Source organism: Gasterosteus aculeatus, chromosome 13 (genome assembly GCF_964276395.1).
Source record: "Gasterosteus aculeatus chromosome 13, fGasAcu3.hap1.1, whole genome shotgun sequence".
Classification (NCBI taxonomy): Eukaryota; Metazoa; Chordata; class Actinopteri; order Perciformes; family Gasterosteidae; genus Gasterosteus; species Gasterosteus aculeatus.
In genome coordinates this window covers 5278139-5306137 of record NC_135701.1, presented here as the reverse complement: position 1 = coordinate 5306137, position 27999 = coordinate 5278139, and the positions used below count along the sequence as shown (strand labels likewise).

General features: G+C 44.8%; 1 protein-coding gene across 1 annotated transcript; it reads right to left on the bottom strand.

The window, feature by feature from the left end:
* Window position 1: 1 nt before the first annotated feature.
* Window positions 2–27998, bottom strand: loxl2b (lysyl oxidase-like 2b). Its single transcript, XM_040195760.2, has 15 exons — window positions 27772–27998; window positions 26590–26864; window positions 23849–24208; window positions 23299–23474; window positions 15148–15359; window positions 12622–12838; window positions 10647–10830; window positions 8296–8447; window positions 7456–7623; window positions 5728–5893; window positions 5012–5252; window positions 4160–4275; window positions 2151–2287; window positions 1940–2051; window positions 2–1648 (listed from the first exon to the last, which is right to left on the bottom strand). Exons 3-15 carry the CDS (start codon window positions 24195–24197, stop codon window positions 1578–1580), a joined length of 2301 nt encoding a protein of 766 aa, XP_040051694.1. The 5' UTR covers window positions 24198–24208; window positions 26590–26864; window positions 27772–27998; the 3' UTR covers window positions 2–1577.
* Between the last annotated feature and the right edge of the window lies 1 nt (window position 27999).

Sequence of the window (27999 nt, the reverse complement as noted above, 5' to 3'; positions counted from 1 at the left end):
CTTGGTTGCCCCATAACTCCTTTAATATAGTTTAACACACAAAGCAAATAGTTCCTTGCGCTCTGTTCAAGTATGCTGTCAGTTTATATAATGTGGCAGATCAACATGTAGCCCACTGCGACCTCAGAAAACAGAGGAACAGTTTGATAGCACCATGATAAGAGGAAAAACAAGGAATAAAACTGTTAAAAAACCACAACAAAAAACAGTAAGTAGCTAACGGCTGCAACTCTGTCTAAACGAGGAGAAAAGCCATTCCGTGAGCTCCTCTGAGTAGATATGGGAGTCGTGCAGGGAGAGGAAAAGGCTGAGACTCCTTCGTTCAAAGCATGTCGCTGTAAAGCTCTGCTGTGATCTTGCTCGAGAGCCAGCGGAGTGTGACAGACTTAAGACATACTTTAGTTACATATAGGCTGAAAGGTCCGCCAGTACCTCGGAATAAGAAGAAATGCCTGTGGGGGGGGTGTTCACATGTTTGATTGACAGCTGAGCTGACAGGGGTATGGACACCCATTGATTGTCAGACTGCAGTTTTTCATCAGAGGTGCAGGAGAGCTCAGTGGTTGATTTGTTATGTGGTCCGCATACAGAGAAGTTCGGATGAAAGTACCTCACTGAGTGTGACCTCCGAGTACATTTTAGAATAAATTGTATCCAGGATTCTCGCCCCATCTCCAACATCAACGGGCCCAAAGAGCAAGCGCAGTGGCGTTGTCTTTAGCCCCGCCTCCCCGCCAGTCCAGCCTCGCTCTCGGGCTCATTTACATGAACTGAGGGAGAAAGTCTAGGATTGGACTTAATGTTTCAAATGAGGATCATTCATTGCTACTGAGAAGTGGATCGACCTCTAATGACTGTGTTTATCTGGAGTTGTAATTCCACTGGTTGGCCCGCCACTTTTCCTGGGGGCATAACTAACTTCTAAAAACGTGTGTGTCCAAACTTTTGAATGGTATTGATTCATTATTTTTCTATGACTCCAGTAAGAGGATGCGATCGTGGCGCACAGAGTCCAGTGTCAAAGTGTCCCTGAGCAAGACACCCAACCCCTAACTGCTCCCCGGGCGCCTTCACGGCACCACGCCGCGAAATTCTTTGAGAAGTGGAAGAATGCTGCTGCGTTAGTTTCCAAAGACAGACTGTACTGGTGTTATCGATGATTCCTCCCGGGGCGACTGACCTCCAGCCTGTCCCGGGCGAGCTGTGAACACAAAGCGCTGCAGCAGAGTTCCCGGTAAAGTGCTGCACTTTAGAGACACAAGGCATCTTGATGACATTCCCCAATACTGCACTTTGATTAAAACACCTGCACCTTCACCGCAGGCTTATTTTATCAATCAAGGAAAGAAAAGAAAATCCCTACAGCACAAGAAGAGCGTCGCCCTTCTCTTGATCTGAACTCGGGAGGAGAGGAAGTGGAAGTGAAGGAGAATGAAGGGTCGAAGAAAATCTGCTGCCTCGTGGATAACCGAGGACATCCAAAAGATAGTTTATCCAGGGCGGGGCGGGGCGGGGCGGGGGGTCCACTAAAGATGGAAGTGGTGCGTGGTGGTTGGCGGGTCTGCACTGCTCGCTCTTTACCTGTGGGTCACCTGGTTGTTGAGGAGGCCCGGGAACGTCTCTTCCGTTTCGGTGCTTAATGAGCCACCTGGCAGAGACAGAGAGAGTCCCTTAGCCCCCGTTTCACATCTGATACCAACCCCTTTAATCACACCTGACGTGGGGGGGTCTCCCCTGCTCAGTGCTTCCACTCTTCAATACACATTATGAGTGTATCAGAGGATGAATCAAAAAATCAAGGCAATTTTACATTTAATATAAAAATACAAGAATGTATCAGAAAAAAGTCAAATGTAGATTAGTCTCTCTTTAGGCTAAAGTAGTATTATGAGGCTTTGGCTAGCTGGTTAGCTTGATCATGTCTGCAGATATCGCTTACCGTTATGGCAGCTGTACATCCACACGCGATGGCCGTCATATCGACATCTGCATTTCATGATGTTGTTGGAGTAGTCTGACTCTGGTACCTCATAGTTTGGATTGATGACTATCTGTGAGAGGAAGAACATGTACGGGATCCCCGTGAGAGGCCAGTGCTGTCAATACCCTTGATCTGTGCAAAGGGATGGAGGGAACATGGCAAACATTACCTGGAATATGTAATCGCCAGGTTTGAGTTCAGTTATGTCGATCCACTGGCAGTCGATGTCGTGTCGGTAGGTATCCCAGCAGCCCACAGTGATCCCCTGCTCTCCGAAGTTAGCGCACTCATACCTCTTTTCAATACCTGTAACAAGACATTACAAAGCAAGGAAAACGCAGTCAGTCGTCTTCGAAGCCGCTGATCCTTCGTACCTGGTCGCCGGAGTCAATTCCAGCCAACATTGGGCGAGAGACGGGGTACAACCTGGACAGGGGTGACACGGAGACCAACAACTATTCACACTCACATCCCCAGAGCATGTCTTTGGACTGTGGGAGGAAGCTGGAGTATCCGGAGAGAACCCACGCAGAGAACACGCAGAAGGCCGCTGGGTGGACTCGAATCCAGGACCTCGTTGCAGTGAGGCGACAGTGCTAACCGCCGCACCAGCGTGCCGGAAAACGCTGCATCAGCTTGTTACGTTTTGAAGTGGTTAGGATAGTTGGTCATTTAGACACAACGCAGATATCACAATTCATTTGTAGTTGTGTTTCTGACCAACTGAAGGATTCAAGTTCAAAAGTCTCTCATTTTAGCTCGGATTTGGTCTCCACCGGCTTCTGACAAAGTGATTTGTCTTTTTAGCTGCTAAATTGCCCCCTATGCTTACCCCCCAGTGCATCGAGGAGCTGAAGAGAACGGGGAACCAAGTAGTGCACCGAAACAGTGAAGCTGCTGGCCATAGAACCACAGCGATGAATGAGAGATGTTAGAACACTGTAGATCTGAGGGAAACTAGAACTAAGTGATGCATTTCATATTACACACAGTCATCAGATTTGTTCCTAAAATCCGTAGAAAGAATTCCAGTTGGTGGCAAATTTGAATAACTTCCCACCATGTGATAAATTAGGTTCACAAGAATGCATCAGTTGTAAGATAATTGTGGCCTCGACCTTTGACCATCAGTTTGTGCTGCAGTTGAAGTGGATGTTTGTGCCAAATTTAAGAAAAGTTTCCTTGAGGAGTTGAGACATTGCATTCACCAGATCCCTAAATCAGGTGGTTTGAGCCATAGGAGACACCAGTCACACCTTTGCGTTCATGTTAAATTTACTCCAACTGTTGTTGCTGTATTCACGCTCATGGTTTCACTCTGTCGCCTCTGCAGCCGAGCCAAACCACGCCGGCCATCACGCCTTTAAAGGTGGAGCGGAAAAGCTCCAGGAGAAAAATAAGATGCCTGGAGGACACGTGAATCAAAATAAAATCGCTGACTTTTTTGAGAAACCCACAAACTGGTGACACAACTTCTTGTTATGCACTTTTAACACACACACACACACACACACAATCACCAACCCAGCATGCGACACTACTGAACCCACTGATGTTCACACCCCATGTTCGGTTCTGTTCCTCTCTACAATACAGTTCATACTAATCCTCCCCTCTAATTCCAGTTTGTTTAACGTCTGTTGTTTCTCTGCTGACATTCATTCCTTAAGGTTCTGTAGTTATACAAGTAACCATCTGACACCAACCCACAGAGAAGCATCTTCATCTAGAAAACCACACCTGGAGTGTTACAATAGCCGGTATCGTTTTATTTCATCTGTCCATCCAGGCAAATTGGTGCATCCAAATGTCATATCAAAAAACATATATGATGTTATTTCTTTGTTATCATCCAAAATAATGTTAAGTGTTTTGGTAATTTTGGTGAGTAGGCCATCGACTGGTCGAAACGGGTCTGACAGTAACTCCCGGGCCACTTTCTTCCCCTAGTCCGCCCCTGGTTTGAGCCACGGCTGTTGTCCCGGCATAAATCCACCCGTCTGTGTCGCTCGATGTTTAACTGGCTCCGATGAACGCTGGCTGTACCATGAATACATTTACTTTAAAAGCCCATTATTGATTGACTGTGAAAAGGGGTTTCTCCACCACACGTCTGATGAAAGTTCAAACATAATCGCAAATTGGAATCCAAACGGGGATCTCTCCTTTTGTTCTCACCTTCATCACACTCGGAGTCCTCCAGGCAAAAACTTGCTTTGTGTCCCTCTGCCACTTTGGTTCCATTAAGGGTGACCAGGTCGTAGAGCGTAAACACCTCCATGCTGTGATAATGCCTACGCAGACGGACACAAAGACGGTGTCACAGACCCAGACGGGCTCAAAATGTCACACAGTACATCCATGGCTGTCCAAAAGGTTATCACCTCACAGTTTTCTCTTGTTAGACATTTGAGTGATATTGTCACAATTAGCATATCGAGTGAGTTGTGACCAATGTGCTATGTGACCTCTGACCGGCCATCGCTCGGACCAAGTAGATGTTTGTGCCCCAAAACTGTCGACGGCAAAAAAAAAGGAAGAACAAGACTTGACATCTGCAATCCATTTCCTTTATACGGTCTGTCGCACGGCCTCAGGTTCTGCCACTCCAGAGTGCCAAAGGTGCGACACGTGGGGAGCAGGGAGCCGTGTGAAGCTGCCAACAGTGAACGGTCCCCGCAGCCAACACACAACCGCACAAACGTGGGGCTTTTTGTGCAGAAGCTACAGCTTACAGCACACGTCCAATCACAGGGCGGCAGAGCGTACCGAAGGGAAAAAGTGGCCCAGAGGCTCCACGAAGGGTCGTTTCTCACTGAGACGTCGCTTCCGAATCATTCAAATGTGGTCCCCTCAGAACTTATAGCCGTTATTTTAGATTAAGTTAAAATGTATATGTTCCCGATAAATATCACATGCATTTCAGTGGGCTCATCGTTCTGTAACAACTGCCAGATTTACTCTCCTGTGAGGGGAGAAGACTTTTTTGTAACACTAATTTCTCGGATCCAAGAGTCCTTGGAAACTGACCTGTGACAGTCGTGCCACACCCAGGAATGTCTGCCGGCTTTGGGCCGGAAGTCGGAATGGCCGTTGTTGTGGATCTGGGAGGAGAAGCGGAGCAGCCGGCGGTAGGAGTTGGCCGGCGCCTGGCTCGAGGTGGAGGAGAGGCAGTTCTCCTCGTACGCACAATGCAGCATGAACATGGGCCTGTCCTCCATGTAGGTGGTCTGCTCCACCACCTGAGGGTTCAACACCAGGTCGGGAGCCGCTGAAAGAGGAGACGGAAACATAAATAGACACATGGAGAAAAACGGCCTGTAATGTAAATGAGTGGTTTCTGTGTCAAACTGCAAAGCCTTTTGCGATATTTGAGTTGCTCAAACATTTCTCCCAGGTTGCTTCTCCAGAGACAGAAATCCATTTTTAATTAACACTCAATGTGTTGCACTGTACTTGTTTATCTCTTTCCTGGTCTCCGAACCACACAAAATGCTTTAACACTACATGTTATCATTAACACCCATCAGCCCTCGAGTCAACATCCGCACCTCGACATACAATAACACATCAATGTGGACAAGCAGAGTCGGGCATCGACCCGCCAAGCGTTCGATTGGAAGGACGGGCCTGCTGCACCACGGAGCCGCTGGAGACCCATTTGACTTGATTCCTGGCCACGTTTTCTCACAGTTGCGTCTAAAAAGCATTCGCCATCAGCCATGGCATCCATCTGTGTTTCTTACTCTCAGAGCAGGCGACTCCGGCGGCGTTGCGTCCGCCTCCTTTGGCGCAGCTGAGGTGAGCCCCGTGGTGCAGGCAGTGGGACAGAGACATCTCCGTGCCGGAGCAGCGGACGCCACTCATCACCACGGGGTCGGCGCTCACCTGCCCGGGCCAATACCAAGTCTCCTGTGGAGAGGACAGCACATCAGTTTTTCGGTTAGATGTCACTATAAACATGGAGGAACAATCATTTGTTACTGATCACAGCTAACCAGCAGCTTTTTAGTTTGTTAGAAGTCAACAGTTGTGAAGGATTTCTCTCAGTTAGACATTAGAAAAAACATTTAAAATTGGACTCCATCTGAAGTAAATAGGTTTTATCGATATTATTTTATAATTAATTGTGCAGCAAAAGATCACAAATCACAAATTTGCTCCTAAGGCTTTAAAATTGCTACAACTTCCTGTGTCCTTGGACCCTCAGCAATAAAAGGCCAAAGTCCTCATTATGCAAAATAAAGGATTTATTTTTCATCATAATACGCAGCTGGCGATGAATTATTTTTTACTATTGAGTATTCTATAATAAAGCACATCACAGGGGTTAAGATCAGTCATTTTGCCAGATACACACTTTAAAAAACATTCACTCAGAAGTGATTTAAAAGGGGCCAAACGGAAACCACGGTTACAATCTACTTTAAAAAAAAGTTTTACTGTAAGATTAAAATAATAAGTGTCTGTTTATTGGTTTTACATAACGACATTAATGATATCACAATTCAAGCTTTAGGAAAAAGTAAGGTACATTGTTGCTTTGACGGTTGTTTATTTTGGGAGTCCCAGGGCCCCCTGGGAAGTCGCGTCAATTAGACAAAGAAGATGAGTTTGTGAATAGCGTAGATGCCTGACCTACCGCAGATATGTCTGATCCCAAGACGAGCTCACTGTGATCCTACTGATCGATTTAGAGTCATGATGCCGTTGGATCTCTTTCTGAGGAGTCCTTGTGAAGAAGAGCCTGCATTGTATATTGACCACTAGAGGGCACTGCCTTCCTTTTTATATTCTCACTGCATTGCTATCGAATGGTACAACTACCTCCTAAAGGTCGGCCTTCACTCCACAGAGCTGCAACTACTTTCAAAATATAATCACTGGCAAAATAATAACACTGGTGTATTTTTACAAGTCACAGTGGTACAAAGATTCCCTTTGAGAATTCTTTCAAATTCAGCCCACCATAGAAATGACCATAATCAAGGCAATTTCCATTTAATTTAAACAGGAATTATCTTCAATTCAGGACGTACTTCAATGGCAACAGATATGCAAATCATGTGAAATCTTGTATTAACTTTACAAGTACAATTAGAAAGTAAATCACTAATTGTTTAGGTTTCAATAGAGAAGTGTCTCCTCTGGAAATCAACAGCTATTAATGCAGGTAACTTAACGAAGTAAACTTAAATAGCTTTCTCTATTTTCATTACTATTAAGTGTGATTAGTGAGGAACTGTGTGCACGCAGTAAAACATTGATTAAAGCTCTAGAGATCGAGCTGTAGTAACAGAAAAGCACTAATCCAACATTTAGATCTGTGCTCTTAGTTTGATAGACTGAAAGAGCGTTCAACACAACACACACACATCGTGTTGGCTTTGTTCCTTTACTTTGTAACATTTAAGGGCGGAAAACGACTCGTTCTCTCAGATCAAAACCAAACAGACTGAATGCGAGCCGTGTACCTGGAAGACGTTGCTGGCGAAGCCCAGGCCCAGCTGCCTGCAGACCACCATGGCCTCCATGGTCCCCCAGCCGTCGCTGCACACCGTCCCCCACACCAGAGAGCCGTTCCTCTCCGCCAGCACCTCCACGCGGCCCTCGAAGGGGCTCCGACCGCCGCTCAGACGCAGCTACATGGGACCATGAAACTCATTAAAGGCTGAACCCGTCTTATGAAACCAACCATTTGGAAAGGTAGTGTGTGCACGATCGCTATAATAAATCTAATGCTGCTTTGTGAGCCCTACGAGGATGGACCACCTCAACAGCCAGTTAAATGTGGTGGAACTAGAATTACCGCCTCGGTTATCCAGTCATATGTCCAAGTCAGTCCCTAAATGCTGCGGCTTCATCATTCTAACTTTTTAGACATTTATATCATAATCGGCATATGAATGATTGGGTCTTGACCCAAAATGGGATGTCACCCTGACCTTGACCTTTGACCACTGAACAACTGAAGTGGACTTTAACACCAGATGAAAGGAAATTCCCTTCAGACGCTATAAATCTGAGATATCAACTTCAAAACGTGTCGTCGCAGCAGCATGAGAAATGCAGATATGCAGCAAGAAACTGTAAAATGATTCACATTAAATCTAATATATCTACAACTCATTAATTGAAATAAACAAAATGAACTGTTGCGGCTCAGCCGTGTGATGGTTGTTGTGCTATAGAAATGTGATGTGCAAAACAAACTCACCCATGCAAACATCTGCAATCATCATTCATGGCCAATCCAGCCTCTGGGTACAATCGGTACAAACTGGGTACAAACTAAAGGGTCTCGTGGGGCTCACCGACTGCTGGAAGCCCATAGCAGGAACATTGCATCTCACGGCCGCGTCCTCCTCATGGCTGCAGCCAAGGGCCTCCTTGTTGAAGAAACACTCCGTGACGGACTTCTCAAATCCAGAGCACGCCACCTCGTTCATGTGGACCGGGCCCATGCCTGAGATACACACAGCGGAGAAACTCCTCTCAAACCGTTTCCCGCTCAAACCGAGGGCGGAAGACAGATGTCAGAGAGGCATCGGACGTAGATCTTGGGTTTGATTTTGAAATAATGGGCAGGTTAAAGCTAAAAACATTTACAGCAATGGATTAACATGTGTGTTAGCTTAGCATAAACGCTGGAAGCAGGACATAGCTTAGCATAGGAGGACAGAAAATGCCTTGCCTGGCTTTGCCCCAATTAAAAAAATAAAATAAAATCAACCTACAGTCATGTTACTGTGAGGTTGCCAGGCAACGAGCAAAGACTGAAGTTCCCTGCCAGGCAGATGAATGGTTACAGCCCAGCGGACAGATACTGCACATTACCACAATAAGTTGTTGTATGACGAGTTGATCGGAGAGCCGCAGCAACAGACGAGTGAACATGGAGGGAATCAATCCAGCTCTGATAAAAGCTTCATATCTATACGCGCGACAAGATATCTTTCCTTATTATATCCAAGTTTTTTTTATCAAGGTAAACCATTGATGAGAAGTCATGATGGAAAATGGTATTTGGAAAAGAAACCCTCTGTTTCACATCTAATGTCACTGGAATGTGTCTTTGAAGTGGTTGAAAAAAGGAAACCCCTACACATTTTTTCCATAGTATATCCTGATAACAGGTGAGCTCAGGCTTTAAAACCCAGTGAATCTGCTGAGTGTGTAATTTAGAAGTGGGTCAGTGGAACATTGTTATTGATGGGGAGGGGGGAGGGGCCCAAACCTGCTGTAAAACATGTTAGAAGCCTGCAGGTGCCGCCTGGGAAGAGACCGTAAAGTGAGACAGCTCGAGTGAAGGCCTCCATTAGGAGCAGGGAAACTTATCCTTATCCTTCAAAGTACGAAACACTAACAAATAACAAATGTCAAGACCCGTATTTATCATATTATACATTTTTCTATTCATTTACAAGCACATACATCATTCTTAAGCGTGGTGAAAAGGGGAGTGTCAATTAAGAAGGGAGGGACAGAAGATATTTGTTAACAATAATATGTTATTTCAATTGTAAATGTACAAATAAAACCCCAAGTAGTTGTTTTGTTTCATCGAATTAGCTTCTCCCACAGCCACGAACCAACGTTTCAAGCCTTTGAAGCTGCTCAAAATTTCTAGAATCATTAGAATGGATCCAATCGTCATCGTTGTGTGTTTTTGGAACCAGTTGTAAGACGTTTTACGCTGACATTACACTAAATAAGTATGGAAAACCCTAAACTAACAGCTAACAGTGTTTACTGATGTAATAAATCAATTAAGACGTAGAGTCATTGTCTCATAGACGTAACAATCTATTATTTATTTACTTATTTTTGCTACGAAAGGAGTCGCCCCCTGCTGGCCACTAGACATAATGCAGGTTAAAGGCACTTCGGCATTGTCTTCACTCTTCATGACCGGAGGCTTTGAGGGGCTTGGATTTCAGATTGTCAGAGGGATGCAGCTTTAATGTAGAACGTTTGTGGAGGTAGATCAATGCAACCCAACATGGGAAGCCTTTTACGTTCAAGCATCAGAACAGAAATAAATGGAACCCCAAGTTCTGGTACACAGGGGCTCTGTTCGCAGTCCAGGTGAGGTAGACATAACCTTGACTTGTTCCTTATTTTCCTCGGCAAGTCAATTCCAAATTGAATGCACAGGAATCTCAATGCATCCAAACCGAACCATATCGGAGTTCATACCATCAGGTCTGTGAGCTCATGATACTCGCACCAGTGGCATGCAGGGGGGCCGGGAGGAGGAACGCTCAAAGTCTAGATAAGCTGCCTGAAATGTTTGGAATATTGGGGCTTTGCCACATATGCCACATAACCTTCCATTGTGTGCCATGTAGGAAATATACATGCTGGGTCGTTCCAACAATAAAGACAGTCATTATGAGGCCGTTGGCATGGGACGGTTTCAGGCCAGCCATGTATTTATTCCAGGCTGTTGCTGCCCACAATACACTTCTTCACGTTTTTCCCTCGATGCAGCAGTCCAGCTTAGATGAGGAATATTTTAATACTGGAGTTTCAGTCGAAAAGCCCTTCGCCCTTTCTTCTTGCTTTATGATTCGCCCGCAAATGTGACCGTGCAGCAAGGAGACGCTGGAAAAATTGTATTTTTATTAACTTGTGTTAGTGTGAGAATATAAATCCGGCGTACCTTGACCCAATCGACCTCCGGACAGGGCCTCTTTGGCCGTACCGAAGCCCAGCTCTCGGCACACCACGGTGGCAGACAGCAGGTTCCATTTATCATCGCAGATGGTGCCCCACTCCCCGTTTTTCAACACCTCCACTCGGCCCTCGCCCACGATGGCGCCCCCGCGAAGACGGACCAACGGTTGCTGGAGAGGAAAAATGCGCAGACAATCGCTGTGGGAGCTGAAAATCGAATTGTGGTCCTTTCAAAAAGGATGAACTTGGGTGGAGGATTGAAACCTGGACTCTTCCCCTCTCTGAGCTGAGGCAGCAGACTGGGTGGCTTTCTGTTTATGGAACGTTCTATAAATGTGGTTTTCTCTTTAACTAGTTTAGACAAACTGGAAGTGTTTAGTTTTACAAGTAAACACATTAGTCCCAGGTTAATCTGACACACTGGTATCAGTATATACATCATAATGTGTGAGCCTGGTCATAAGATCCTTACTGCTGCCACACACACCCTCCGGATAATACTATTAATGTGACTATTGAAAGTAGTTTGGCTTTTATAAAAGTACAGTTTTTATATTGTTCCTGAAGCAATGTTTAACAAAAAAAAGGAGAAAAGTATCGTCATCATTGAGGCCGGAGTATTTCATTGCTTTCGGTTGTACAATTGTTGCTTTCGGAGTCTTTTTAGGTAAACATTTGGTTTTATGTTCGAATTCAGTTTAGTCAGTTATGTTGGAGAATTGCGATCGTGCGCTCTGCTGTGGAACGCGGCGGAGGGCAGGCGAGGTCAAACCTCACAGGGGAATGTGGACTATTCACACACACACAGAATTCTCATCACTTTAACAAGGTTCTTATTTAAAAGTTGTCAGTCAGTTTTAAATCCTCAGAAACCTGAAGGAAAAATAAAGACTATCTTCGTTGGAAAAGGGCATGAGGGAGATAGAAAATCTCTCTTACCCACTGGCGAGGTCAAAGGTCAGAATCAGAAAGACAACAGCACCAGAAGCGGTGGGATGTCAAGTGAAGCCATGAAACACTTGTGTAAGCCTAAATCAGCAGGCTGAAGCGCTTCCTGATGCCGGACCAGTCAGCCCACTCATGTTTGATGAGGTTCCAATCTGGGAAAAACATTTATTTTCATACGGCTGTTGTTATGTTGCGGCAGTTGAAAATAACTACCGGTCAAACGTGTGGCCAAAAAGTCAGAAGCACACTGTTTGAATTCCGAAAGCTTCCCGTATCTTATAACAACGTTTTCCATATTCGAGATGGTTTGGACCAAACTGTTGTCACAACAGCTGCAAATGAAATCATGAGGAAGAAATGATGAAAACGATTTCTGAGTTAACTGAAAATCTGCCTCTCTAATAAATCTGCGTCCCTAATAGCACACACTCCTGGGCCCACGGGTTATTTGTTTAAAAACTAAAATAGCAGACGTAGTACCAAATCCCCAAATATCTACAGCCGGTTTGCAAATGTGTCAGGAGCCCAATCTGACTGTTGATAGTAATGAAGTGTAAACTAAAGACTGCGATAATGCTTATCTGCAAGGAGTAAAAGTTCACACCGCTGCTGCTCTCTGGAGAAACGTGTTGTTTTTCCTTGACGCGTTCCCAGAATTTCACTACATTGTGTCATCTTTGAAACCCCAAGATGACAATAATTCATTTTGAAGGGAGCCGAGAGTCCGAATGGGCTGCGGCCGCGGTACACAACGTGGCCGCGAAGCGCAAACATCAGCGTCTCCGCACGCAGTCCATGAACGAACCAGCGCCGCTATTTCTGCAAAACAACTTTATTTACCACTTCGGTTTGTTGACACCGTCCATAAACATTCACATCCTGCATCCGCCACTGGAGGACTGACTGTTACGCTGCGTGGCCAATAATATCTAATCAAAGGGGAGTGTGCTGCATGAGGCTGCGGAATGAACCGACAGCGGGGTATTTCAGATGAACCGCGGAACGGACTTTACCTCTTGTCTGAAAGCCTTCCTGAATCCCGTCATGGGCGTCGGGGCGAAGTCTCTGCCGGGGACGCAGCTCACCACCACGGGCAGCCCTTCAGGACAGGTCCCGTTGGACTTGGTGGACGGAGCCTGGCCCAGCTTGCAGCTGGACAAATGGGCTTCGTTGCCCGTGCAGTTGACGGCGTAGTCCCAGTACGTGGGCCTCTTCCGGCGGGCGAACATCCTGCACAGATGGGGATGGAGGAGGAGGTTAACAAAAGAGTTTTTTTAATCTACAACTAGTTCAATCAAACTCAATGTTTCTTTAATAAGACCCCTGCACGTTATCTAAAATGCTAAATATGTGACGTGCGATATGCTGCCAGCGAAATGACAAGTAAAGGAAAAGTCTTCCAGCCAGTTGTTTAAAGGTTTCACAGCTTTTAATAACATAACATAGACAGAAGATTGATGAGGTTGAGTGAAGTCCAACTCATCGTAGCGTTCAGCTGGTGCACAAAGCTCCTTTGAGCTCCTTTGAACAAAAAAACGGCTGATTCAACAGTTTTACAGTTTAACAGGCCGGTTTGTGAACAGAGTATAGCGTCGCTTAAGAGCTGAGGGAAAATAGAGTGAGTATTGGACTTTTGTCTGCGTGATGTGTAAATAAACAACTGTTTTCAACACGTTAGCAACTCGCCAAACAGGTGTGTGACGTTTACCGATTAAGGAGTCAGACGACCAAGTGGCAAGAAAAGGTTTGCACACATTTGGACAATTCAATAAGATCAACTGTAATTGAAATTTGAGATCAATCAATCAACATTTGGAGTTAAGTTATGAGACTCATCACAAAGCGTTATCTTTATGCCACATGAATGAGACAAGATCAATTCTATTAATAAATTGTATAATTAACACTACACGTAGCTAAGAGATAATTCACACTTTTCCATATGAACTTGAACAATGTTACGATAATGATTCTCCCTCAGGCCTGGTGGGATAACAATCTCTTTCCCCCAAAAAATAGATTAGCGAGCCCTTATTAAGTATTTATTGAGCACAATTTGCCGAGCGGCGCATCCTATCAAAGTATCTCCTGTCTGAGGTGTACGTGAAAAAGAGAAATGGATCAAACTGCGACGATCTGTTTTTCCTTTGGGAGCCTGTGAGAGAGAAGCTCCAGACCGGAAACTAATGCTCTCAAATGCAATTTGACCACAGCTGTGATGCATATCAGGGCCGTTCAAATTGAGCAATGATTGAATAAACTTTTGGTCCTGAAGCTGAGAAAGTTGGCTTCTCACCAGAATCTCGTAACTTTGAGACTGAAAATCTACAGAAAGTTTCAGCATGGATTGTGAAAGGCAGTAATATTTATCATAGCATATGGAAGTGTTTTCAAAATGTTCCCGTACAAGTTTAAGAAACAAGGATTACAGCCTGAAATCTGGCAAGTGAATCAATAGTAATAATTCCAGCAACGATTCTTTATCATCACATTCTGGAGGCCGTCGTGCTGGAACTCTCAAAGACATAGATACCTAAATATCTTGATCTGTCAGTGAGCAGAGACCAACGAGGAGCACAAGGCAAGGGTTGCACGGGGGGGGAGTCGCCCGTACAGAGGGTTTTGCAACACAGATTGTTGCACCAAGAAGAAAATAGACAACTACTAAAGAAGTGTGAGCAAACAGCAAAAGGCTGTTTTGGAGACATGTGTGCCTACGGCAGCCTTAACAGGCAACTTCTGGATGAAGCTGTGAGCTTCTGCATCAGGACCGGCTCTGACCGGCTCTTTCAAGCAGCAGCCTGTGAAAACAGATGTTTCCCGGGCCTGACACGTAGGGGGAAAGTTAGGGAGCTGCTGTGGTTACCTCACGCAGAGGAAACCTCCAGCCCAGACACAGGCCGGAAATTCAAGTTTACCGTGAGTGTTTTACGGTAAACCGGGCTTAACTTGTGTCCGTTTGGCTAGAAAACTTAACTCAATGTAAGCGAGATGTAATCGGCAGTCGCTTCGGGGAATGCACTCGTTTGGATGTGCCAGGGTCAGGTTGAGTTGCATTGTGCTGCATAAGGCTTGTGATGTAAAACACTCGACCCAGATATCTGAACGTGAAACCATGTAGTTGAACCCTTTACACAGACTTTTGGTAGTAGTGTTTGTTTTATGACAACAATTACAATATGTGTGTTATTGTAATTCTTGCAAATTGCCACTCAGGAGTTAAATGTTAAATCATTGAAACATCCGTCTGTGGGGGAAAACAGTTTGTTGAATGTCCTGCAGACCATTTCCTAATTCCTGATGAAAATTAATTCATTCTCAATGGGAGTCAATAAAAAAATAGACTAGCGGAGATGTTTGAATTCAGTTAACTTAATAAATAAGCCAATTTGAAAACTAACAATTTCGAGAGATGAGTTCATTTAATCTGACAGATATAATTGTCTTATCGGGCCCATGAGAGTCGAGTATCCTCACCCTAAATCCTCCCTCTGCTCCTTGATTACACGGGGCTACACTTACTGCAGTGGAGCACTCACTTGTAAACCCTGGCGTTGTACTTCCTCTCCCCGGGGAAGCCGAACATGCCACAAATGACTCTGGCGCTCGACTGCGTCCACTCCGTGTTGCAGATCTGCTTCCACTTGCCGCCGTCCTTGACCTCCACGTAGCCCTCTGTCACCGGGATCCGCTTGCGGTAGGACGACAGGATAGCTCTTATGCGCACGTCCTCCACCTGAATATCAAGGCTCTGCAAAATGTGCACACGCGTCAAGAAACCTGCTTTAATCACTGGCATAGCAATATAAAACCTGGTGCCTTTGACAAATGATTTCTGTTCTTCTCACCAACATGTCATTTGTCAAAGTATGTACATCTGTTCATGTGAAGTTGACACACCGTGCAGGTTCATTTCAGAAACGTATTAGTTTTGCAGAGGGGCCATGAAGGGTCAAGAGTTTTCCATTTCTGGTGGTATAGACGGGCCATACATCGGTCTGGAAACAGCACTTCCTGTTTTACATAACACGCAATCAGAGCCCCTGGAGCCCCCGTTCCCCGTGTGCGCTGCTTGCAAATCTCCTCCAGATTGCTCAAACATTTTTACGACAAATCACCTTATTAATTGTTAACAACACCGCTAGCTGCCCTGAAAGTGTTGTTTGCCTTTAAAAGCCGAGAGTGTCAAAGCGTTTCCGTGGCAACATGTACAACACATTTTATTGGAAGGCATCAGGGAAAAAAAAGAAAATGAACCAAATAAGCCCACGAGCAGTAAGAAGCTATAAAAAGGGACGGGGCGTTCTTTCCAGACGCTCCACGTCGACCTCAGCAGAAGAGGTCCATCACAGCCCCATACGATGCACCAACACCAGCTGGTTTGTGTTGGCTACTTTCACTTGGCCCAGTTGGCCAACATGCCCGATGAGTGACACGCTGCCCGTGGTTACACAAAGTCCATTTAAGCAGACGACTTTGAGATCCTAGCCGCACTTCTTCACAGAATATAGAATTGACATATTGAATGTGAGTGACGAGTGGCTTGTAGTGATCATTTATTGCCATAGTATGTCAGACATACAAGGAGTTTGACTTGGTGGTTGGTGCGTAGGAGCAGACAGTACGACAAGACAACAGTGCACGAGGAATAAAATATAATTCTATTTAAGCATCTTTTTACCATGTTGATGTGAGGGTTCCGCCACAGACTTTCATATACGTGCAGATTGCAAAGAACCTGAGGGAAATTTATAAGTTTGGATCTGGGCTCAAGAAAAAATTCATCAATGTTTTATTTATGGTATCTTCATTGTTGGGTTCACTATTACTATTATATTATTCCATTATTATTCTATTAAAATTCAAATGTCTCTAGCAAACTCCTGATTCTGAACAATAAAAATTGCTTCCTGCTTAAAACCGTTGTTTGAGGGGGGGGGGGAAATGTCAGCATTCCCATACAGTATCAGTGGTGTCTATTTTCTTATTAGGAACATTGATAGAGTTTTCTATCTTTGCTTTTGAGGTAAACAGAGCAATCAAGGATGTTTTTTTATCAGAGTCAGACTAGTAAACATCCTCTGAGCGTCTGTGTGCAGCGTATCACCCTGCAGGCAGTACGAGGCCGTCAGAACTCCGCTCAGAGCCTTTCCTCTCAGACTATTTGTAGGGATTAAATAAACATTTTCCCCTCCAATACACCGAACCCACATTCCTGTACTACGTGACTGTACAGACTGAGGGAAGGGAGCTCAGTCTGGTGGTGGTGGGGGGGGGCACGTTGGTTTGCTCAACAGATGGGCCAGTTCAGTCAGTTCACATGTACAGCCAAGAAGAACCATCAAATAATGACACAGTACAGTTTTGTGAATTTGCCTTTGGGGAGGGGCAGAGGCTACCGGGGGTGAAAGGTACAAACCATCAGTCCCTCTACTCACCAATTTTTGCTCCGAAAGATAACCGCATTAATCATTGTGGTCAGAGGCAATGAGGTCTGAACAGCAGAGGGTACGAAACTGGATGGAGGCTGAAATCATGGAACACGGTGATGACTGGAAATGTGGCGATGGTGACCGTGTGTAGCTTTAGTGGACGTACAGTACATGACTCGGTGGCAGCTGAAGGTTTTGAGTTGGATTGGTAAGACTGACTGACCAAAGATCCAACCAAACAGGACAATGGGGAACTGGCGACCATTGCGTTGGACATGCTGGTGTTTAAACATCAAGATTGAATGTATCATGAACAGATAAACAAAACCCTCTCCTCTCTGCCTCAAACAGATTGACCCTAAACCTGTGGAAGATAAACAAGCCAAACCCTTATCCGCCCGTGTAACAGAACTTATACTAGAAGAGTCTTAAAAAAGCAACTTTTCTGATTCATTTCCAGGTCCAAGTTGTTCCTTTCCTTCCTCCAGATTGTCAGGGATGGTCATTTGAATGCAGAGAGTAAGAGACGTACTTGTTTCGAAACACTCTGGGATCAGGGGGCCTTTGCTGGATCTCTGCTTGTTCAGGAAGAAATGTGGTACAGATGGAAAAGCCATTAGCGGGTTCAGTTGGACCAGAGTGGGGCCTCAATCTTTTGCAACTCAGCTTTGTTTCAAAGAAGCTACTTCAAGGTTGAGATACATGCGTTGATATTATGCTGGTACGCTTTGAGCCTAAATTCCTACACTTATGGTCATGAATAACATAATACCATCAATACTACATGCTACGGTCCGCGTCAGGATGGAGTTTTAAAATGATCATCAATGAGTCAAGACCTTTTCCGCACAATAATAAAGTTTCCCCAAAGCCCTTGGTAAGGGCAACCAACAGTACGTTCTGTGGTTGATGTGGGGCGGATTCACCATGTCTCTGAAAGAAGGAGGAAGGCCTAAGACCAAAGGCTCAACAACAACAACAACAACAGGTCCCAGTCAGTTTTCTCCCTCCCAACAGGTGGGATACAAACCACAGCATCCATAGCAGAATATCCAAACACCCTCCATACTCATGGGCTGTTGTTTTGGTTATTTTACATTGCCGGCAGTCATCTGTGACTGAAACCAGGTGGAGTTACACAGAACACGTTTCCCCTACAATCCACGGAGGAGTTGAAGCTGCCATTGCCAGAACAAATAAAAGTGCCGGGAACATATGGTTCCAATAGAGGTCCTCAACAAGTCAGCCAGCAGGAATCACCTCACGTCCACAGCAAAACACAAAGACGCCGGTTCACATGCAGTCTGAGATTTGGTTGCGTGCCTTTTTCCTGAGACTTCTAATGAGCTCCAGACGTTTTTCAGGCACGTCTGCTGTCAATGCTTTATGGAGATAGCGTTTAAAGAATGCTGGATGTCATAGTGCGTCAAGTTCCTCTTAAACAATCTATTAAAACTGCTTTTGTTAACAAACTGAAAGATGTATCGTAAAGAAAAAAAAACCCTACAAATTACAAGGACAATAAATGAATGGAAATAACTTCATATGGCAATTAAGCTCAAGTGACATTAACACTTAATAAAGACACACTTGGGAGTGATTTCAAGGGTTTGGCTGCTGGTCTAATTCTGTATGTCAAAATAAAAATGATTAGCCCGGTTGTCTGTTGAAAAAGTAAATAATTATTAGAGCTGACAAACCTACTAAATACACAGTTTTAAATGATTTTTATCTGAATTTGAGCTAAATGATAACATCAGCAAGCTAACTTTCTGACTGACATTCACAGTTTTAGCTGGTTAGCATGCTAACACTTCGTCTGTAATTTATTGTTAACCAGGGCTTTGAACAAATTTTGATCAAACATTTAGACAAAATGAACAATAAAACACGGTTTGCGTACATTTCTTTTCCAAATATCATGGAAATCCAGTCAACAGACAACTGAAAAAACATTATTTTCAAAACTACAAATGTGGATTTCAAGAAAGTCAAGTCATAAGGGGCTGACCTGACTCAATCCATTCCATTAGGGGCCGACTGGCCATTACTAAAGTCTCCTAGCAGCTAAAAGAAAACGTTCTAAATGTCCACTCAGTAGCTTTGTGCACATTAGCATACAACCCGACTACAGACAAGTCATAGGATGGAATTTGTTGGTTAGGGTTAGCTTCATTTGACGTTGAGCTAACTACTTACAAGGCTGATTAAATAACAAGTCTGTCCGCACATGTGACAGAGAAAAGAAAGCAAAAGCTGTGGAGAACACCGAAAAGAAGAAAACAAAGGAAAAGATGTGGTGAAGAGCCAAAGGAAAAAAACTTTCAGAAAACATTGCGTTCCTCTTCAACATCACCGTCAAATAAATGAGACAAATCCCTTCTGCGCATGGCGACAAAAGCATTGATAGCATCATTTTAGGCATAACTCTCATGACATTGATGTGGGTTTTTCTTAAACATGAAATAACTGCATTGTCTGTGAGAGGACGCTCTGCCTGGAGTCAGATCCTCCATTCACGGTGGGAATGTGATGCCTGGGGGCGAAAGCTTTTACATAGCTGAGGAAACATCTAACAGCCATGTGGGAAATAATTAAACAGCTGAAACCACTTTCAGTTTGTGACACAAAAGGAAGACATGTTTTAATCCGCGTTCATTGTGCGAATGTGCTGACAGGGCGATTTATGGCGCCTTACTGCAACATCTATGGAGATTTACAGGGAGGGAAGTGGAAGATTTGACCTCAAGGCCAAAGAGGGAAAAAATGACTAAAGAGGGGAAAACAAGAGCTGTAAACTCTGCTTGGGGTGACTTCATGGCTGCTTGAATTCTACTTATGAGAGGGAGGGCTGAAGAAAAGAGGAAAGGAGTCAAGAGGAGAAAATGCAAAAGGAAAGGAGAGTTCCGGACCAGTACATTTTTGAGCCATGACAAAGCCCCGAAATGTGGGGTTCAACAAGTCATGTCTTCAGGAAATGCCTTTTGCAACCGAATCAGTTGTTGATCACTCGCGTCCTCTTCTGATTGGTTGAGAGGACTGAGGCGTCCGCAGTCGATGACGGCGCCAATGAATAAAATTGATCTTTGAAAAATTGTGAAACGTTGCAACCAAGAGATGTCCTTGAGCATGTCAAGAAATGCGCACAAAGACATACTGGGCGCAAGGGCCAGGTAGTGTGCAAGATAAGCTGAAGACAGACAGACAGACACTCATAAGAGGAACGCATTATCTCCCCTTTACACCTTTGCAATAGAAGAATACAAAAGGCATAAGCAGCTTTAGCTTTAGGAATATGGCTCCAATACATACATGCACAGTAATAACTGCAAGTTACTCTCCTCTAAAAGGGCAGTAACTTATAATAATATCAAACCATTTGCAATTTTATTGTTTGTTTTTGTCCAGTCATAACTTTACTTTACGTTATTTATGACAAAGACAAGAATACGGATGCAGATGAGACACCAGAGCAAGATTTCGCTCGCTTGCTAATGATAATAGTTAATGATTAATTTTGTCTGCTGAACAATCAAACAGCGCTGTTTGGAGAAAGGACAGTTTTATTACCGGGACACATTCCCGGGATGAAAGTCACTAAGTCAGCAATAAACAGTATTTCACAGTGCAGTTGTTTTATAAAGCCACTAGACCCGTTTGGGAGAATACATTGCACCAAAAAAAGCTACAAAGATTACAATACTCATCCCTAATTACAACTGTGGAGCCGTTCTCCACTGCGCACAGACATTTCAGTAATGCTCCCTTCCGAGTGTCCCCACCAGTTAACATTTCCACACAAAGTCAAATGACTAAGAGTCTTCTTCTTTCACAGGCCGCCACTCAGACATTTCTGGCTGCTGTTTTAGCCTCTTTCCGAAGGTTGAAAAACCTGAAAGCGTAGCTTTTCATACAATTTGGATAAATAAGGCGGCCTGCGAGACCAGCGGCAACACAGGCACTGCCAAACATCACATTTCCCAAGCGCTGGAATGCCTTAATGCTGAAATTGGTTTGAAATGGAATGGAATGCATGTGCAAAATCTCAGGTCCGACCGCCGTAGCCATTTCTGTCTAAACCCAAATGTTGCAGCAAAGCAACAGACTTTTCGAAGCATCACAGGGACACACAAATAAACAGTGGAGACTGTAAATATTCTAGAGATGCAGCACGGACTGGGAAACAAAGATAAATATACCGAAGATGGAGTCCAAGCAAAACCCATGAACTCGACCCAAAACTCAACACTTCAACAATGTGAGGGGACAAAGAAGTCACAGAGAGGAACCTCAGCACATGTCAAAGGTCAACGACAGGCGCACGCAAGGGTTAACGTTTCACCTCCCCCTCAGCTCCCCAACTGGGCTTTTCCTCTGCGTTGGACCGGCCCGGCCGTTGCAATGAGGTCAGCATCACCTGAGAAGGCGGCTGTGCCTTTCCAGGCAGCCTCCCAACCACACCGAAGGTCCCAATCATCCCGCGCCGCAACATGTCGTCATGGCTGTTATTACGCGCCGGAATGAGTCACTGCCACTTTCTTTGATAAGGGCAGGCTGAGTTTGACTTCCCCCCCCCCGGTGGATGGAAAAGCTGAGTCTCATTCTAAGTTTGGTAGATTTCATTCTAGACGTCTAGACCTCTCGACTGGCGCTCTCCAGAGAATCTTTTTACCATTTGCCTCCGTAAACCTGCCCGCAGGAAGCCGGCTGGATGGATCCTCCCCCATGATGCAGCTGTGGTGGGGGGCTGCACTGACTTTACACATCACCTACAGGCGGCGGTTGGATTGGTATCTACTGTAGTTAAATTGTCGGGGGTGTGAGTGCCGGCAGAGGGAGAAGCTCGACACTGATAGGCCTTTGGGTCGTGTGCGAGACAATAATGAGCTTAAACTCACTATAAATCACTGTGGAGCAGAGAGAAGCCACTGAAACATGTAACGTCACTACAAGAAACCCCTTTCACATTGTTCTCTGATCGGCATTTGGTATCTCGTTATTGTGATATAACAATTTTTGCCGCCTTAACAGAGTCTCTGATCAGGGAAGAGGCGGCTGGGGGGCTTATCTGACAGGGTCCGGCACTCAATTACTAGTTTTTCAATTCATGCCAACTAGACAACCGCTAAATCCTGACAAAGTTTAGAGTGCCCTGTGAAAAATGCTTTATTAGTTTTTAAAGAAGTAGAGGAGAGGGTCAGAGAGAGAGAGAGAGAGAGAGAGAGAGCGCTCTGGTTTGCAGTTTGCTCATAACTTTGGAATGTGGACTCGTGAGGCCTGCACAGCGAGCAGAGAGATAGCGTTCTGCTTTTGGTGGTAATTAGGTTGGAGCTCATTGGGCGGCCCAGAGGGCGATGCTCGGCGGAGCCTTTTCCAAGGGCCCGGACTCTGACGGTTATGAGTGCAACACCCAACAATTACCAGTTTAACTTCCCTTTCGCTGACACACTTTCGCTTCACGCTATTCAGAAAGGACTGTTAGTAAACCACAGTCACTGGGTGAGTTATTGGCTCTAAGTGACCGGAGGGGCTTCCAGCCAACACAGAGGTAAGATGTATCCCTCAAAGGGGTAATCGGAGTGCTACTGAACGGACCGATGTCAAGTCTGAAAGGAAACCCAGATGGAGGTCATGAGGGTCATACTGATTTTTCACAAGTTGTTATATATAGCCTTTGTTACAACCTGGTCTGATTTATAATGATAGAGAAGTCAGTACTAAGTTGTATGGTGGGAAAGTGGAATCCAGCAATTTGGAACATGACCAGGCAATAAAGCGATGCGTTGAGTACAGTTACATACTGAGTTTCTTCATTCTGTTTTGATCTGTTTTACTCACTGTTTGACTTAAAAGGTTGATGAGATGCATGATAAATGCAGTACATGTTTATTCATTTGGGCTTCAGTAGTTCAATAAGTTCAGAAATCCATCACGGCCCATGAGATAAATGGTGTGGTGATACCACTGTATCCAGCTGTGCCTCTGTTGGAAACCAGATGCTTAGTATATAATGAGCATCGTGACCATAAAGCCACCTCCTGATTACAGACGATACCAAGATTTACGTAAAGTAACAGACTCCCTCTGAAGGGTAAAACATTACCAAAACCAACAGAGGAAGGAAGTATTGCTTTCGTAGTCCAAATATGAGCAGTATAATAATATAATAATATGCCATATAAATAAAAACAGTAAAAAAACAAACAAAGTTGATGAAAGGTGTGCAAGTGCTTGATGGAGTGAGGAAGGAGAGTTTACCTCGACATGGTTGGGCATAGTGTTGACAAATTTAAAGCCCGGGATTCTCTTGTCGCTGCACACGACGCCCACATCTTCGCTGTGTTTGCAGTCGGAGACGCCGATTCCATTGGACGGACACTGCGCCAAGGTCTTTTCTTTGCCTGTGCAGCGGAGATTGTCGAACCAGATGGGTCCTGAAAGAGAAATTCATCAGTGAATTAATGGAGAGGAATTTCATCGAGAGTTGTGAGACATTTACCATGAAGCCGTCTCCGACACATTGTTGAACAAATTAGTCGTAAATTGAATTGTTGATGCACATGGTTTAGCGTGTTCCTTGTATTAAACATGTAATGTTATCCATTGTAATCAGAAGCTTTATGATTTTATTTATTAGGGCTGTTAAGAAAAAAATAACGAATTAATCGCAATATTGAAATATATTAATCGCGATTAAAAGTTTATACGTATCATATTGCAGTCCAAAAGGGCATGTTGGTGCATCCTGAATGTTTCCACCTCGACAACGGGACAAACATTGACAAAACAGGGCCAATCCCTTTCCTACCTTCTCCTTTCCCATATTTTGAGGACGGGGACCACGAGATGGCCTCCAGGTAGCCCAGCTCCCTGCACACCACCTGAGCGGCGTGGATGTTGAAGTCGTCGTCACAGACGGTTCCCCACGCGGCGTTGTAGAAAACCTCCACGCGGCCCTCGTTGTGCTTCCTCTTGTCTCCCGCCAAGCGGAGCTGGATCCTGGGCGTGTCCGGCGCCAGCTGGGGGGCGGTGTACTGCTCCTGTTCTGGGTTTGGGAAACCCGGAGGGTAGCCGAGGTGTTCGTATTGGGCGAGAGCCAGCCGGAGGAGCACCAGGAGAATGACGGTGCAGCGGGGCCGACACCGGGTGGTCGGCATGTTGATCGGAACTGACGGGAAGACGAAGAGGGAGAGAAGCTTTCATTGAGAATCGATTGTATCAGAATCAGAGTGAAGAACATGTATCGGAAGATATGAGTAGTTCCCCAATTTGACAGTCTAAGAGCTCCTAATGATCATCATGGTCTCCATTTGGGCTGATAGACGGCTGATAAGTAACCGGAAGCCTGTGGTACAAACTGGGGGCATTGAGATGGGGAGTTGCCTTTTTCCGGGCACAGAGAGGCCGACTAACGCAAACCATCCTCTTTGAATATTAAAGCTGCACTCGTCAATGTTTTCATGCTGTTAACCGATGTAGTGTTGTTGTGCAGCAGGAAGGAGGTCGGGAAGAAAGTCATCAGCCGACTCTTTCAGCCCATTGCTTTGGTTTTTGGAGCCTGGAAACGTATGTTTTGGTTCCCTCTCTGCGCCCTCATCGACATCACAGGAGGCGGTTTTTAATGAGAAGGCTCCAATAAACCTTCTGTGTGCTTCTCGCCGAGCGCCAATCGGCAGACGAAGTTAGCAACTAGCATTTAGAATCTCAAAAGCAAGATATTTCCCTCTGGAGATGCAGACCACACAACTAAGTGAATATGAATTCAAATAAACTACACTAAATTGCAAATGTTGCTCTACTGGATTTTCTACGCTAAATATTTGGCATTCATTTTTATAGCTATCAAAATTTAAATTACGCAAATGCTAAAAGGTCCCATGATGGAGACCATCCTCTTTACGACACCAAATGGAATCATTATTAGAACATGTTATTATTATATTACTATCGCGATGTCAATAGATGGAATAAGGTGGCTCAGTATTTTCTTAATCTCAAACAGTTGCAGAAACTTTTAAAAGAGCTAATCATCTGATGATATTCTTCGCACTAACTTCATGAAATGAGTCAAACAGATATCTGGCCTCAAGCCTTAAGCCGAGCTGCGAGGTGATGTAATGCTCAACTCCCACAGAAAAACACTTGATTGATGGCTACAGGCCCCTAAATCACAATTCAAACCACAGGTTCGTGGTCGGACAAAACGTGACTCAGAACACAAGTGAAATCATCCAGAGACTCATCAAAAGCCGTACTTCCACCACCCATTAATGTGTAATGTCACATGCTCCAAATCCTGCACTTTTATGTAAAAACATCTGGCAAGGAGACAGATGATCCGTCCAGTGGAGGGTTTCTACTTTCCTCATAGTAACGTGGCAGTGGTTACACAAGCTAGAGACAGCTCACACACACACACACACACACACATTACAAAACGAACAGATGGAACTGAGCCCAGAGACTCTGGGTCCACATTCAATGGGTCAGTCCCAACGGGAATATTTCCATTAGACAAAACATGGGCGGTACGCCCGATGCTTATAGAACCAAACGTTCTGATCACAACCAATTTTATACTAAGAAGAGTTGAGGCAAAGAAAGGATGGGGATTGGACAAAGCTTCAGCCACTTATCAACATCTAATCCAAACAGAGAAGCGAATCCAGGACGTTCTGGCTCCCTTTGGCATTCAGCAAAAAAAAAAAGATTTACAAGATCTCCTCTGAACCAGGGACCTGGAAATCTGAAACATCTGCTGTCTTTCTCTCCAGGAAACAGATGTTAAGAAACTGTGCATTAAAAAGTTCTTATTGCCAGAGCCATCGTGCTGTAAGGGTCGGCCACCTTCTGCTGGAGGGGACGATGGTTAAAAAAAGGTCAAAATGTCAGTTTATAAGAATGTTCACTGCTCTTCTCCAGCGCTACCTGAAGCCCTCTTAGAAGAGCTTCACTGTGTGTGAGCAGGGCTCATTTTGAGTAGACCAAAGAGGTTCGAAGTGCCCTTTAACAGACCTTTTTTCAAAGCGTTTTAAGCGACACAAAATAAATAAAAATTGTTTGTTCGCTCATCGTTAAGTGAATGAAATGAAATAGAAAATTTCCAGTCTAAGTTGGAAGTTCCGGTCTCCCTATGTTGTCTAACCCTAAAACCCAAAGAGGAAAAGTCTCACTTTAAAGTAACGGACAATACAGCACATGTTCGGTGTGTTTGCCTGATGAATGACTTCAACATTTATCATCAAAACTGCTTACAGTGCATCTTCTGGAAATCGGTTAAATAGACTAGAGTCTGGTGTAAGTAGTGATCAGAATGCGATGCACTGAGATGTTTAAAATGATGCAACAACGTAATTCTCAGCTCAGATCCACCCACAGCCAGCTTTAGGGAGACGTGACACATAATCCCCAAAACTCAAACACAATGCAAACTGCAGCATCGTCGCTGGGCAGCATACCACCTGACACTGAAAAGCAAAAGCTGTAAGCTCTAGATGTTAGACTCCTGAGGTAGATCTTGTTTGTGTTTCTAGCTCGAGTGCAACTTACTTTCCGTGTCCCTCCGCGGGCTGCAGAGCAACAAAACAAAAGCCCACCGACAGCTGCTGCTGCCTCCCCTTCTCTGCAAACTTTCACTCGCTCTCCTTCAAAGCTGCAGCTTCCGAGCGGAGGAGCAGCGGTGGCCCCGCCCACTGACGCCCACCGTAACGATGACATCACCGCAGACGGCCCGGGACGTGGAAGTAGCGGCACCGGGGGGATCGCAGCTCAGAGCGCAGTGTTAAATATGATTGAGGGGCGACCGTGCTGCCTTCAAAGACGGCCTTAAAAAATGGGAAACAACGCCGAGGTGATCATTAAATAACCTTGAAGAAAAGAGGCAGATCTTCTTTTTAATGGACTTGATTTCAGAACAGTGTACACATATACATAAACCCACCCGGTTTGGTTTCGTCATTTGTTGTATTAGGACATTTTTTTAAAGCACAGTAAAGCTGTCCCTTTATATTACACCACAATAATAGAACTACATTGATAATATTATCTTGTAATAACTCTTCGTTTACAACTTTAGAAACGTTTTACTACAATTCTAAAACACAAGGGATGTGCAAATAAAACAAAGGAGTATGCAGGCATGAAAAGGGGTCAAGGGTGAAAAAGGTGAGAAGGATATTAACCCTCTCCGGGTTTTCAACTGGTTTTGTCCCAGGGATCATTTTTTGCGTACCGACGAGGGGGGGATGGGAATTGACAACAACTAATAGGGGACAAGTCATTAAATACTCGTCATGCATTATATTGCATTGCATATAATGTGTGTTGGTCAACTAGTCTAATTTTTAGACAAATGTTTACGTACTTATCGCCCGAAGTTTGCTGGGATGGACTCCAGCCCCCCCGCGACCCTGTGTGCAGGATAAGCGGCTTGACAATGGATGGATGGATGGATGTTTACGTACTTTGAAGTCAAAATGCGTATCAGGTGGCAGGTCTGCGTATTGATAGAACGGTGGGTCAGTCCCCTCACCTCAAAATCTACCTCCTCAAGAACGGTCGCGTTAGCTACCGGAGCTTTAGCTAGCTGGCCAACGCCGCGTTCTCTCCTGCCGCGTTAAATGACTCGACTCATCCAGCTGTAGCTAACGTTAGCTAAGTCTATGTCAACAAAGCTCCCGGGTAACTTAACTTATACCAGAAAATATTAAAATGATTGAAACCATCACTCACCCTGTTCGCAATTCACTGAATCTCGCGCTCCCTTCTGACACGCGCACCTGTTCGCAGTTCACTGAATATTGGTTTCAAAACTGCGTATGATTTTTGCTCTAAACTGCATTGCTAAACTCATCAGGCTCCTCGGATACATTTGTGAGCGCGTGAAGGCAACGTTGACCCGTGACTGGTGGGGTCATTTCTGCCCCCTCATCTCTCCTTTATTGGCACAAGGTTTGGACG

Excerpts from the sequence above, each read along its gene's own strand:
- loxl2b (XM_040195760.2), bottom strand. The coding sequence starts at position 24,197 with ATGCCGACCACCCGGTGTCGGCCCCGCTGCACCGTCATTCTCCTGGTG. Across the intron at positions 12,839-15,147 it reads TACAACGCCAGGGTTTACAA|GATGTTCGCCCGCCGGAAGA; the intron begins GTGAGTGCTCCA and ends CCATCTGTGCAG. Across the intron at positions 7,624-8,295 it reads CTATGGGCTTCCAGCAGTCG|CTGCGTCTGAGCGGCGGTCG; the intron begins GTGAGCCCCACG and ends GGTCCCATGTAG.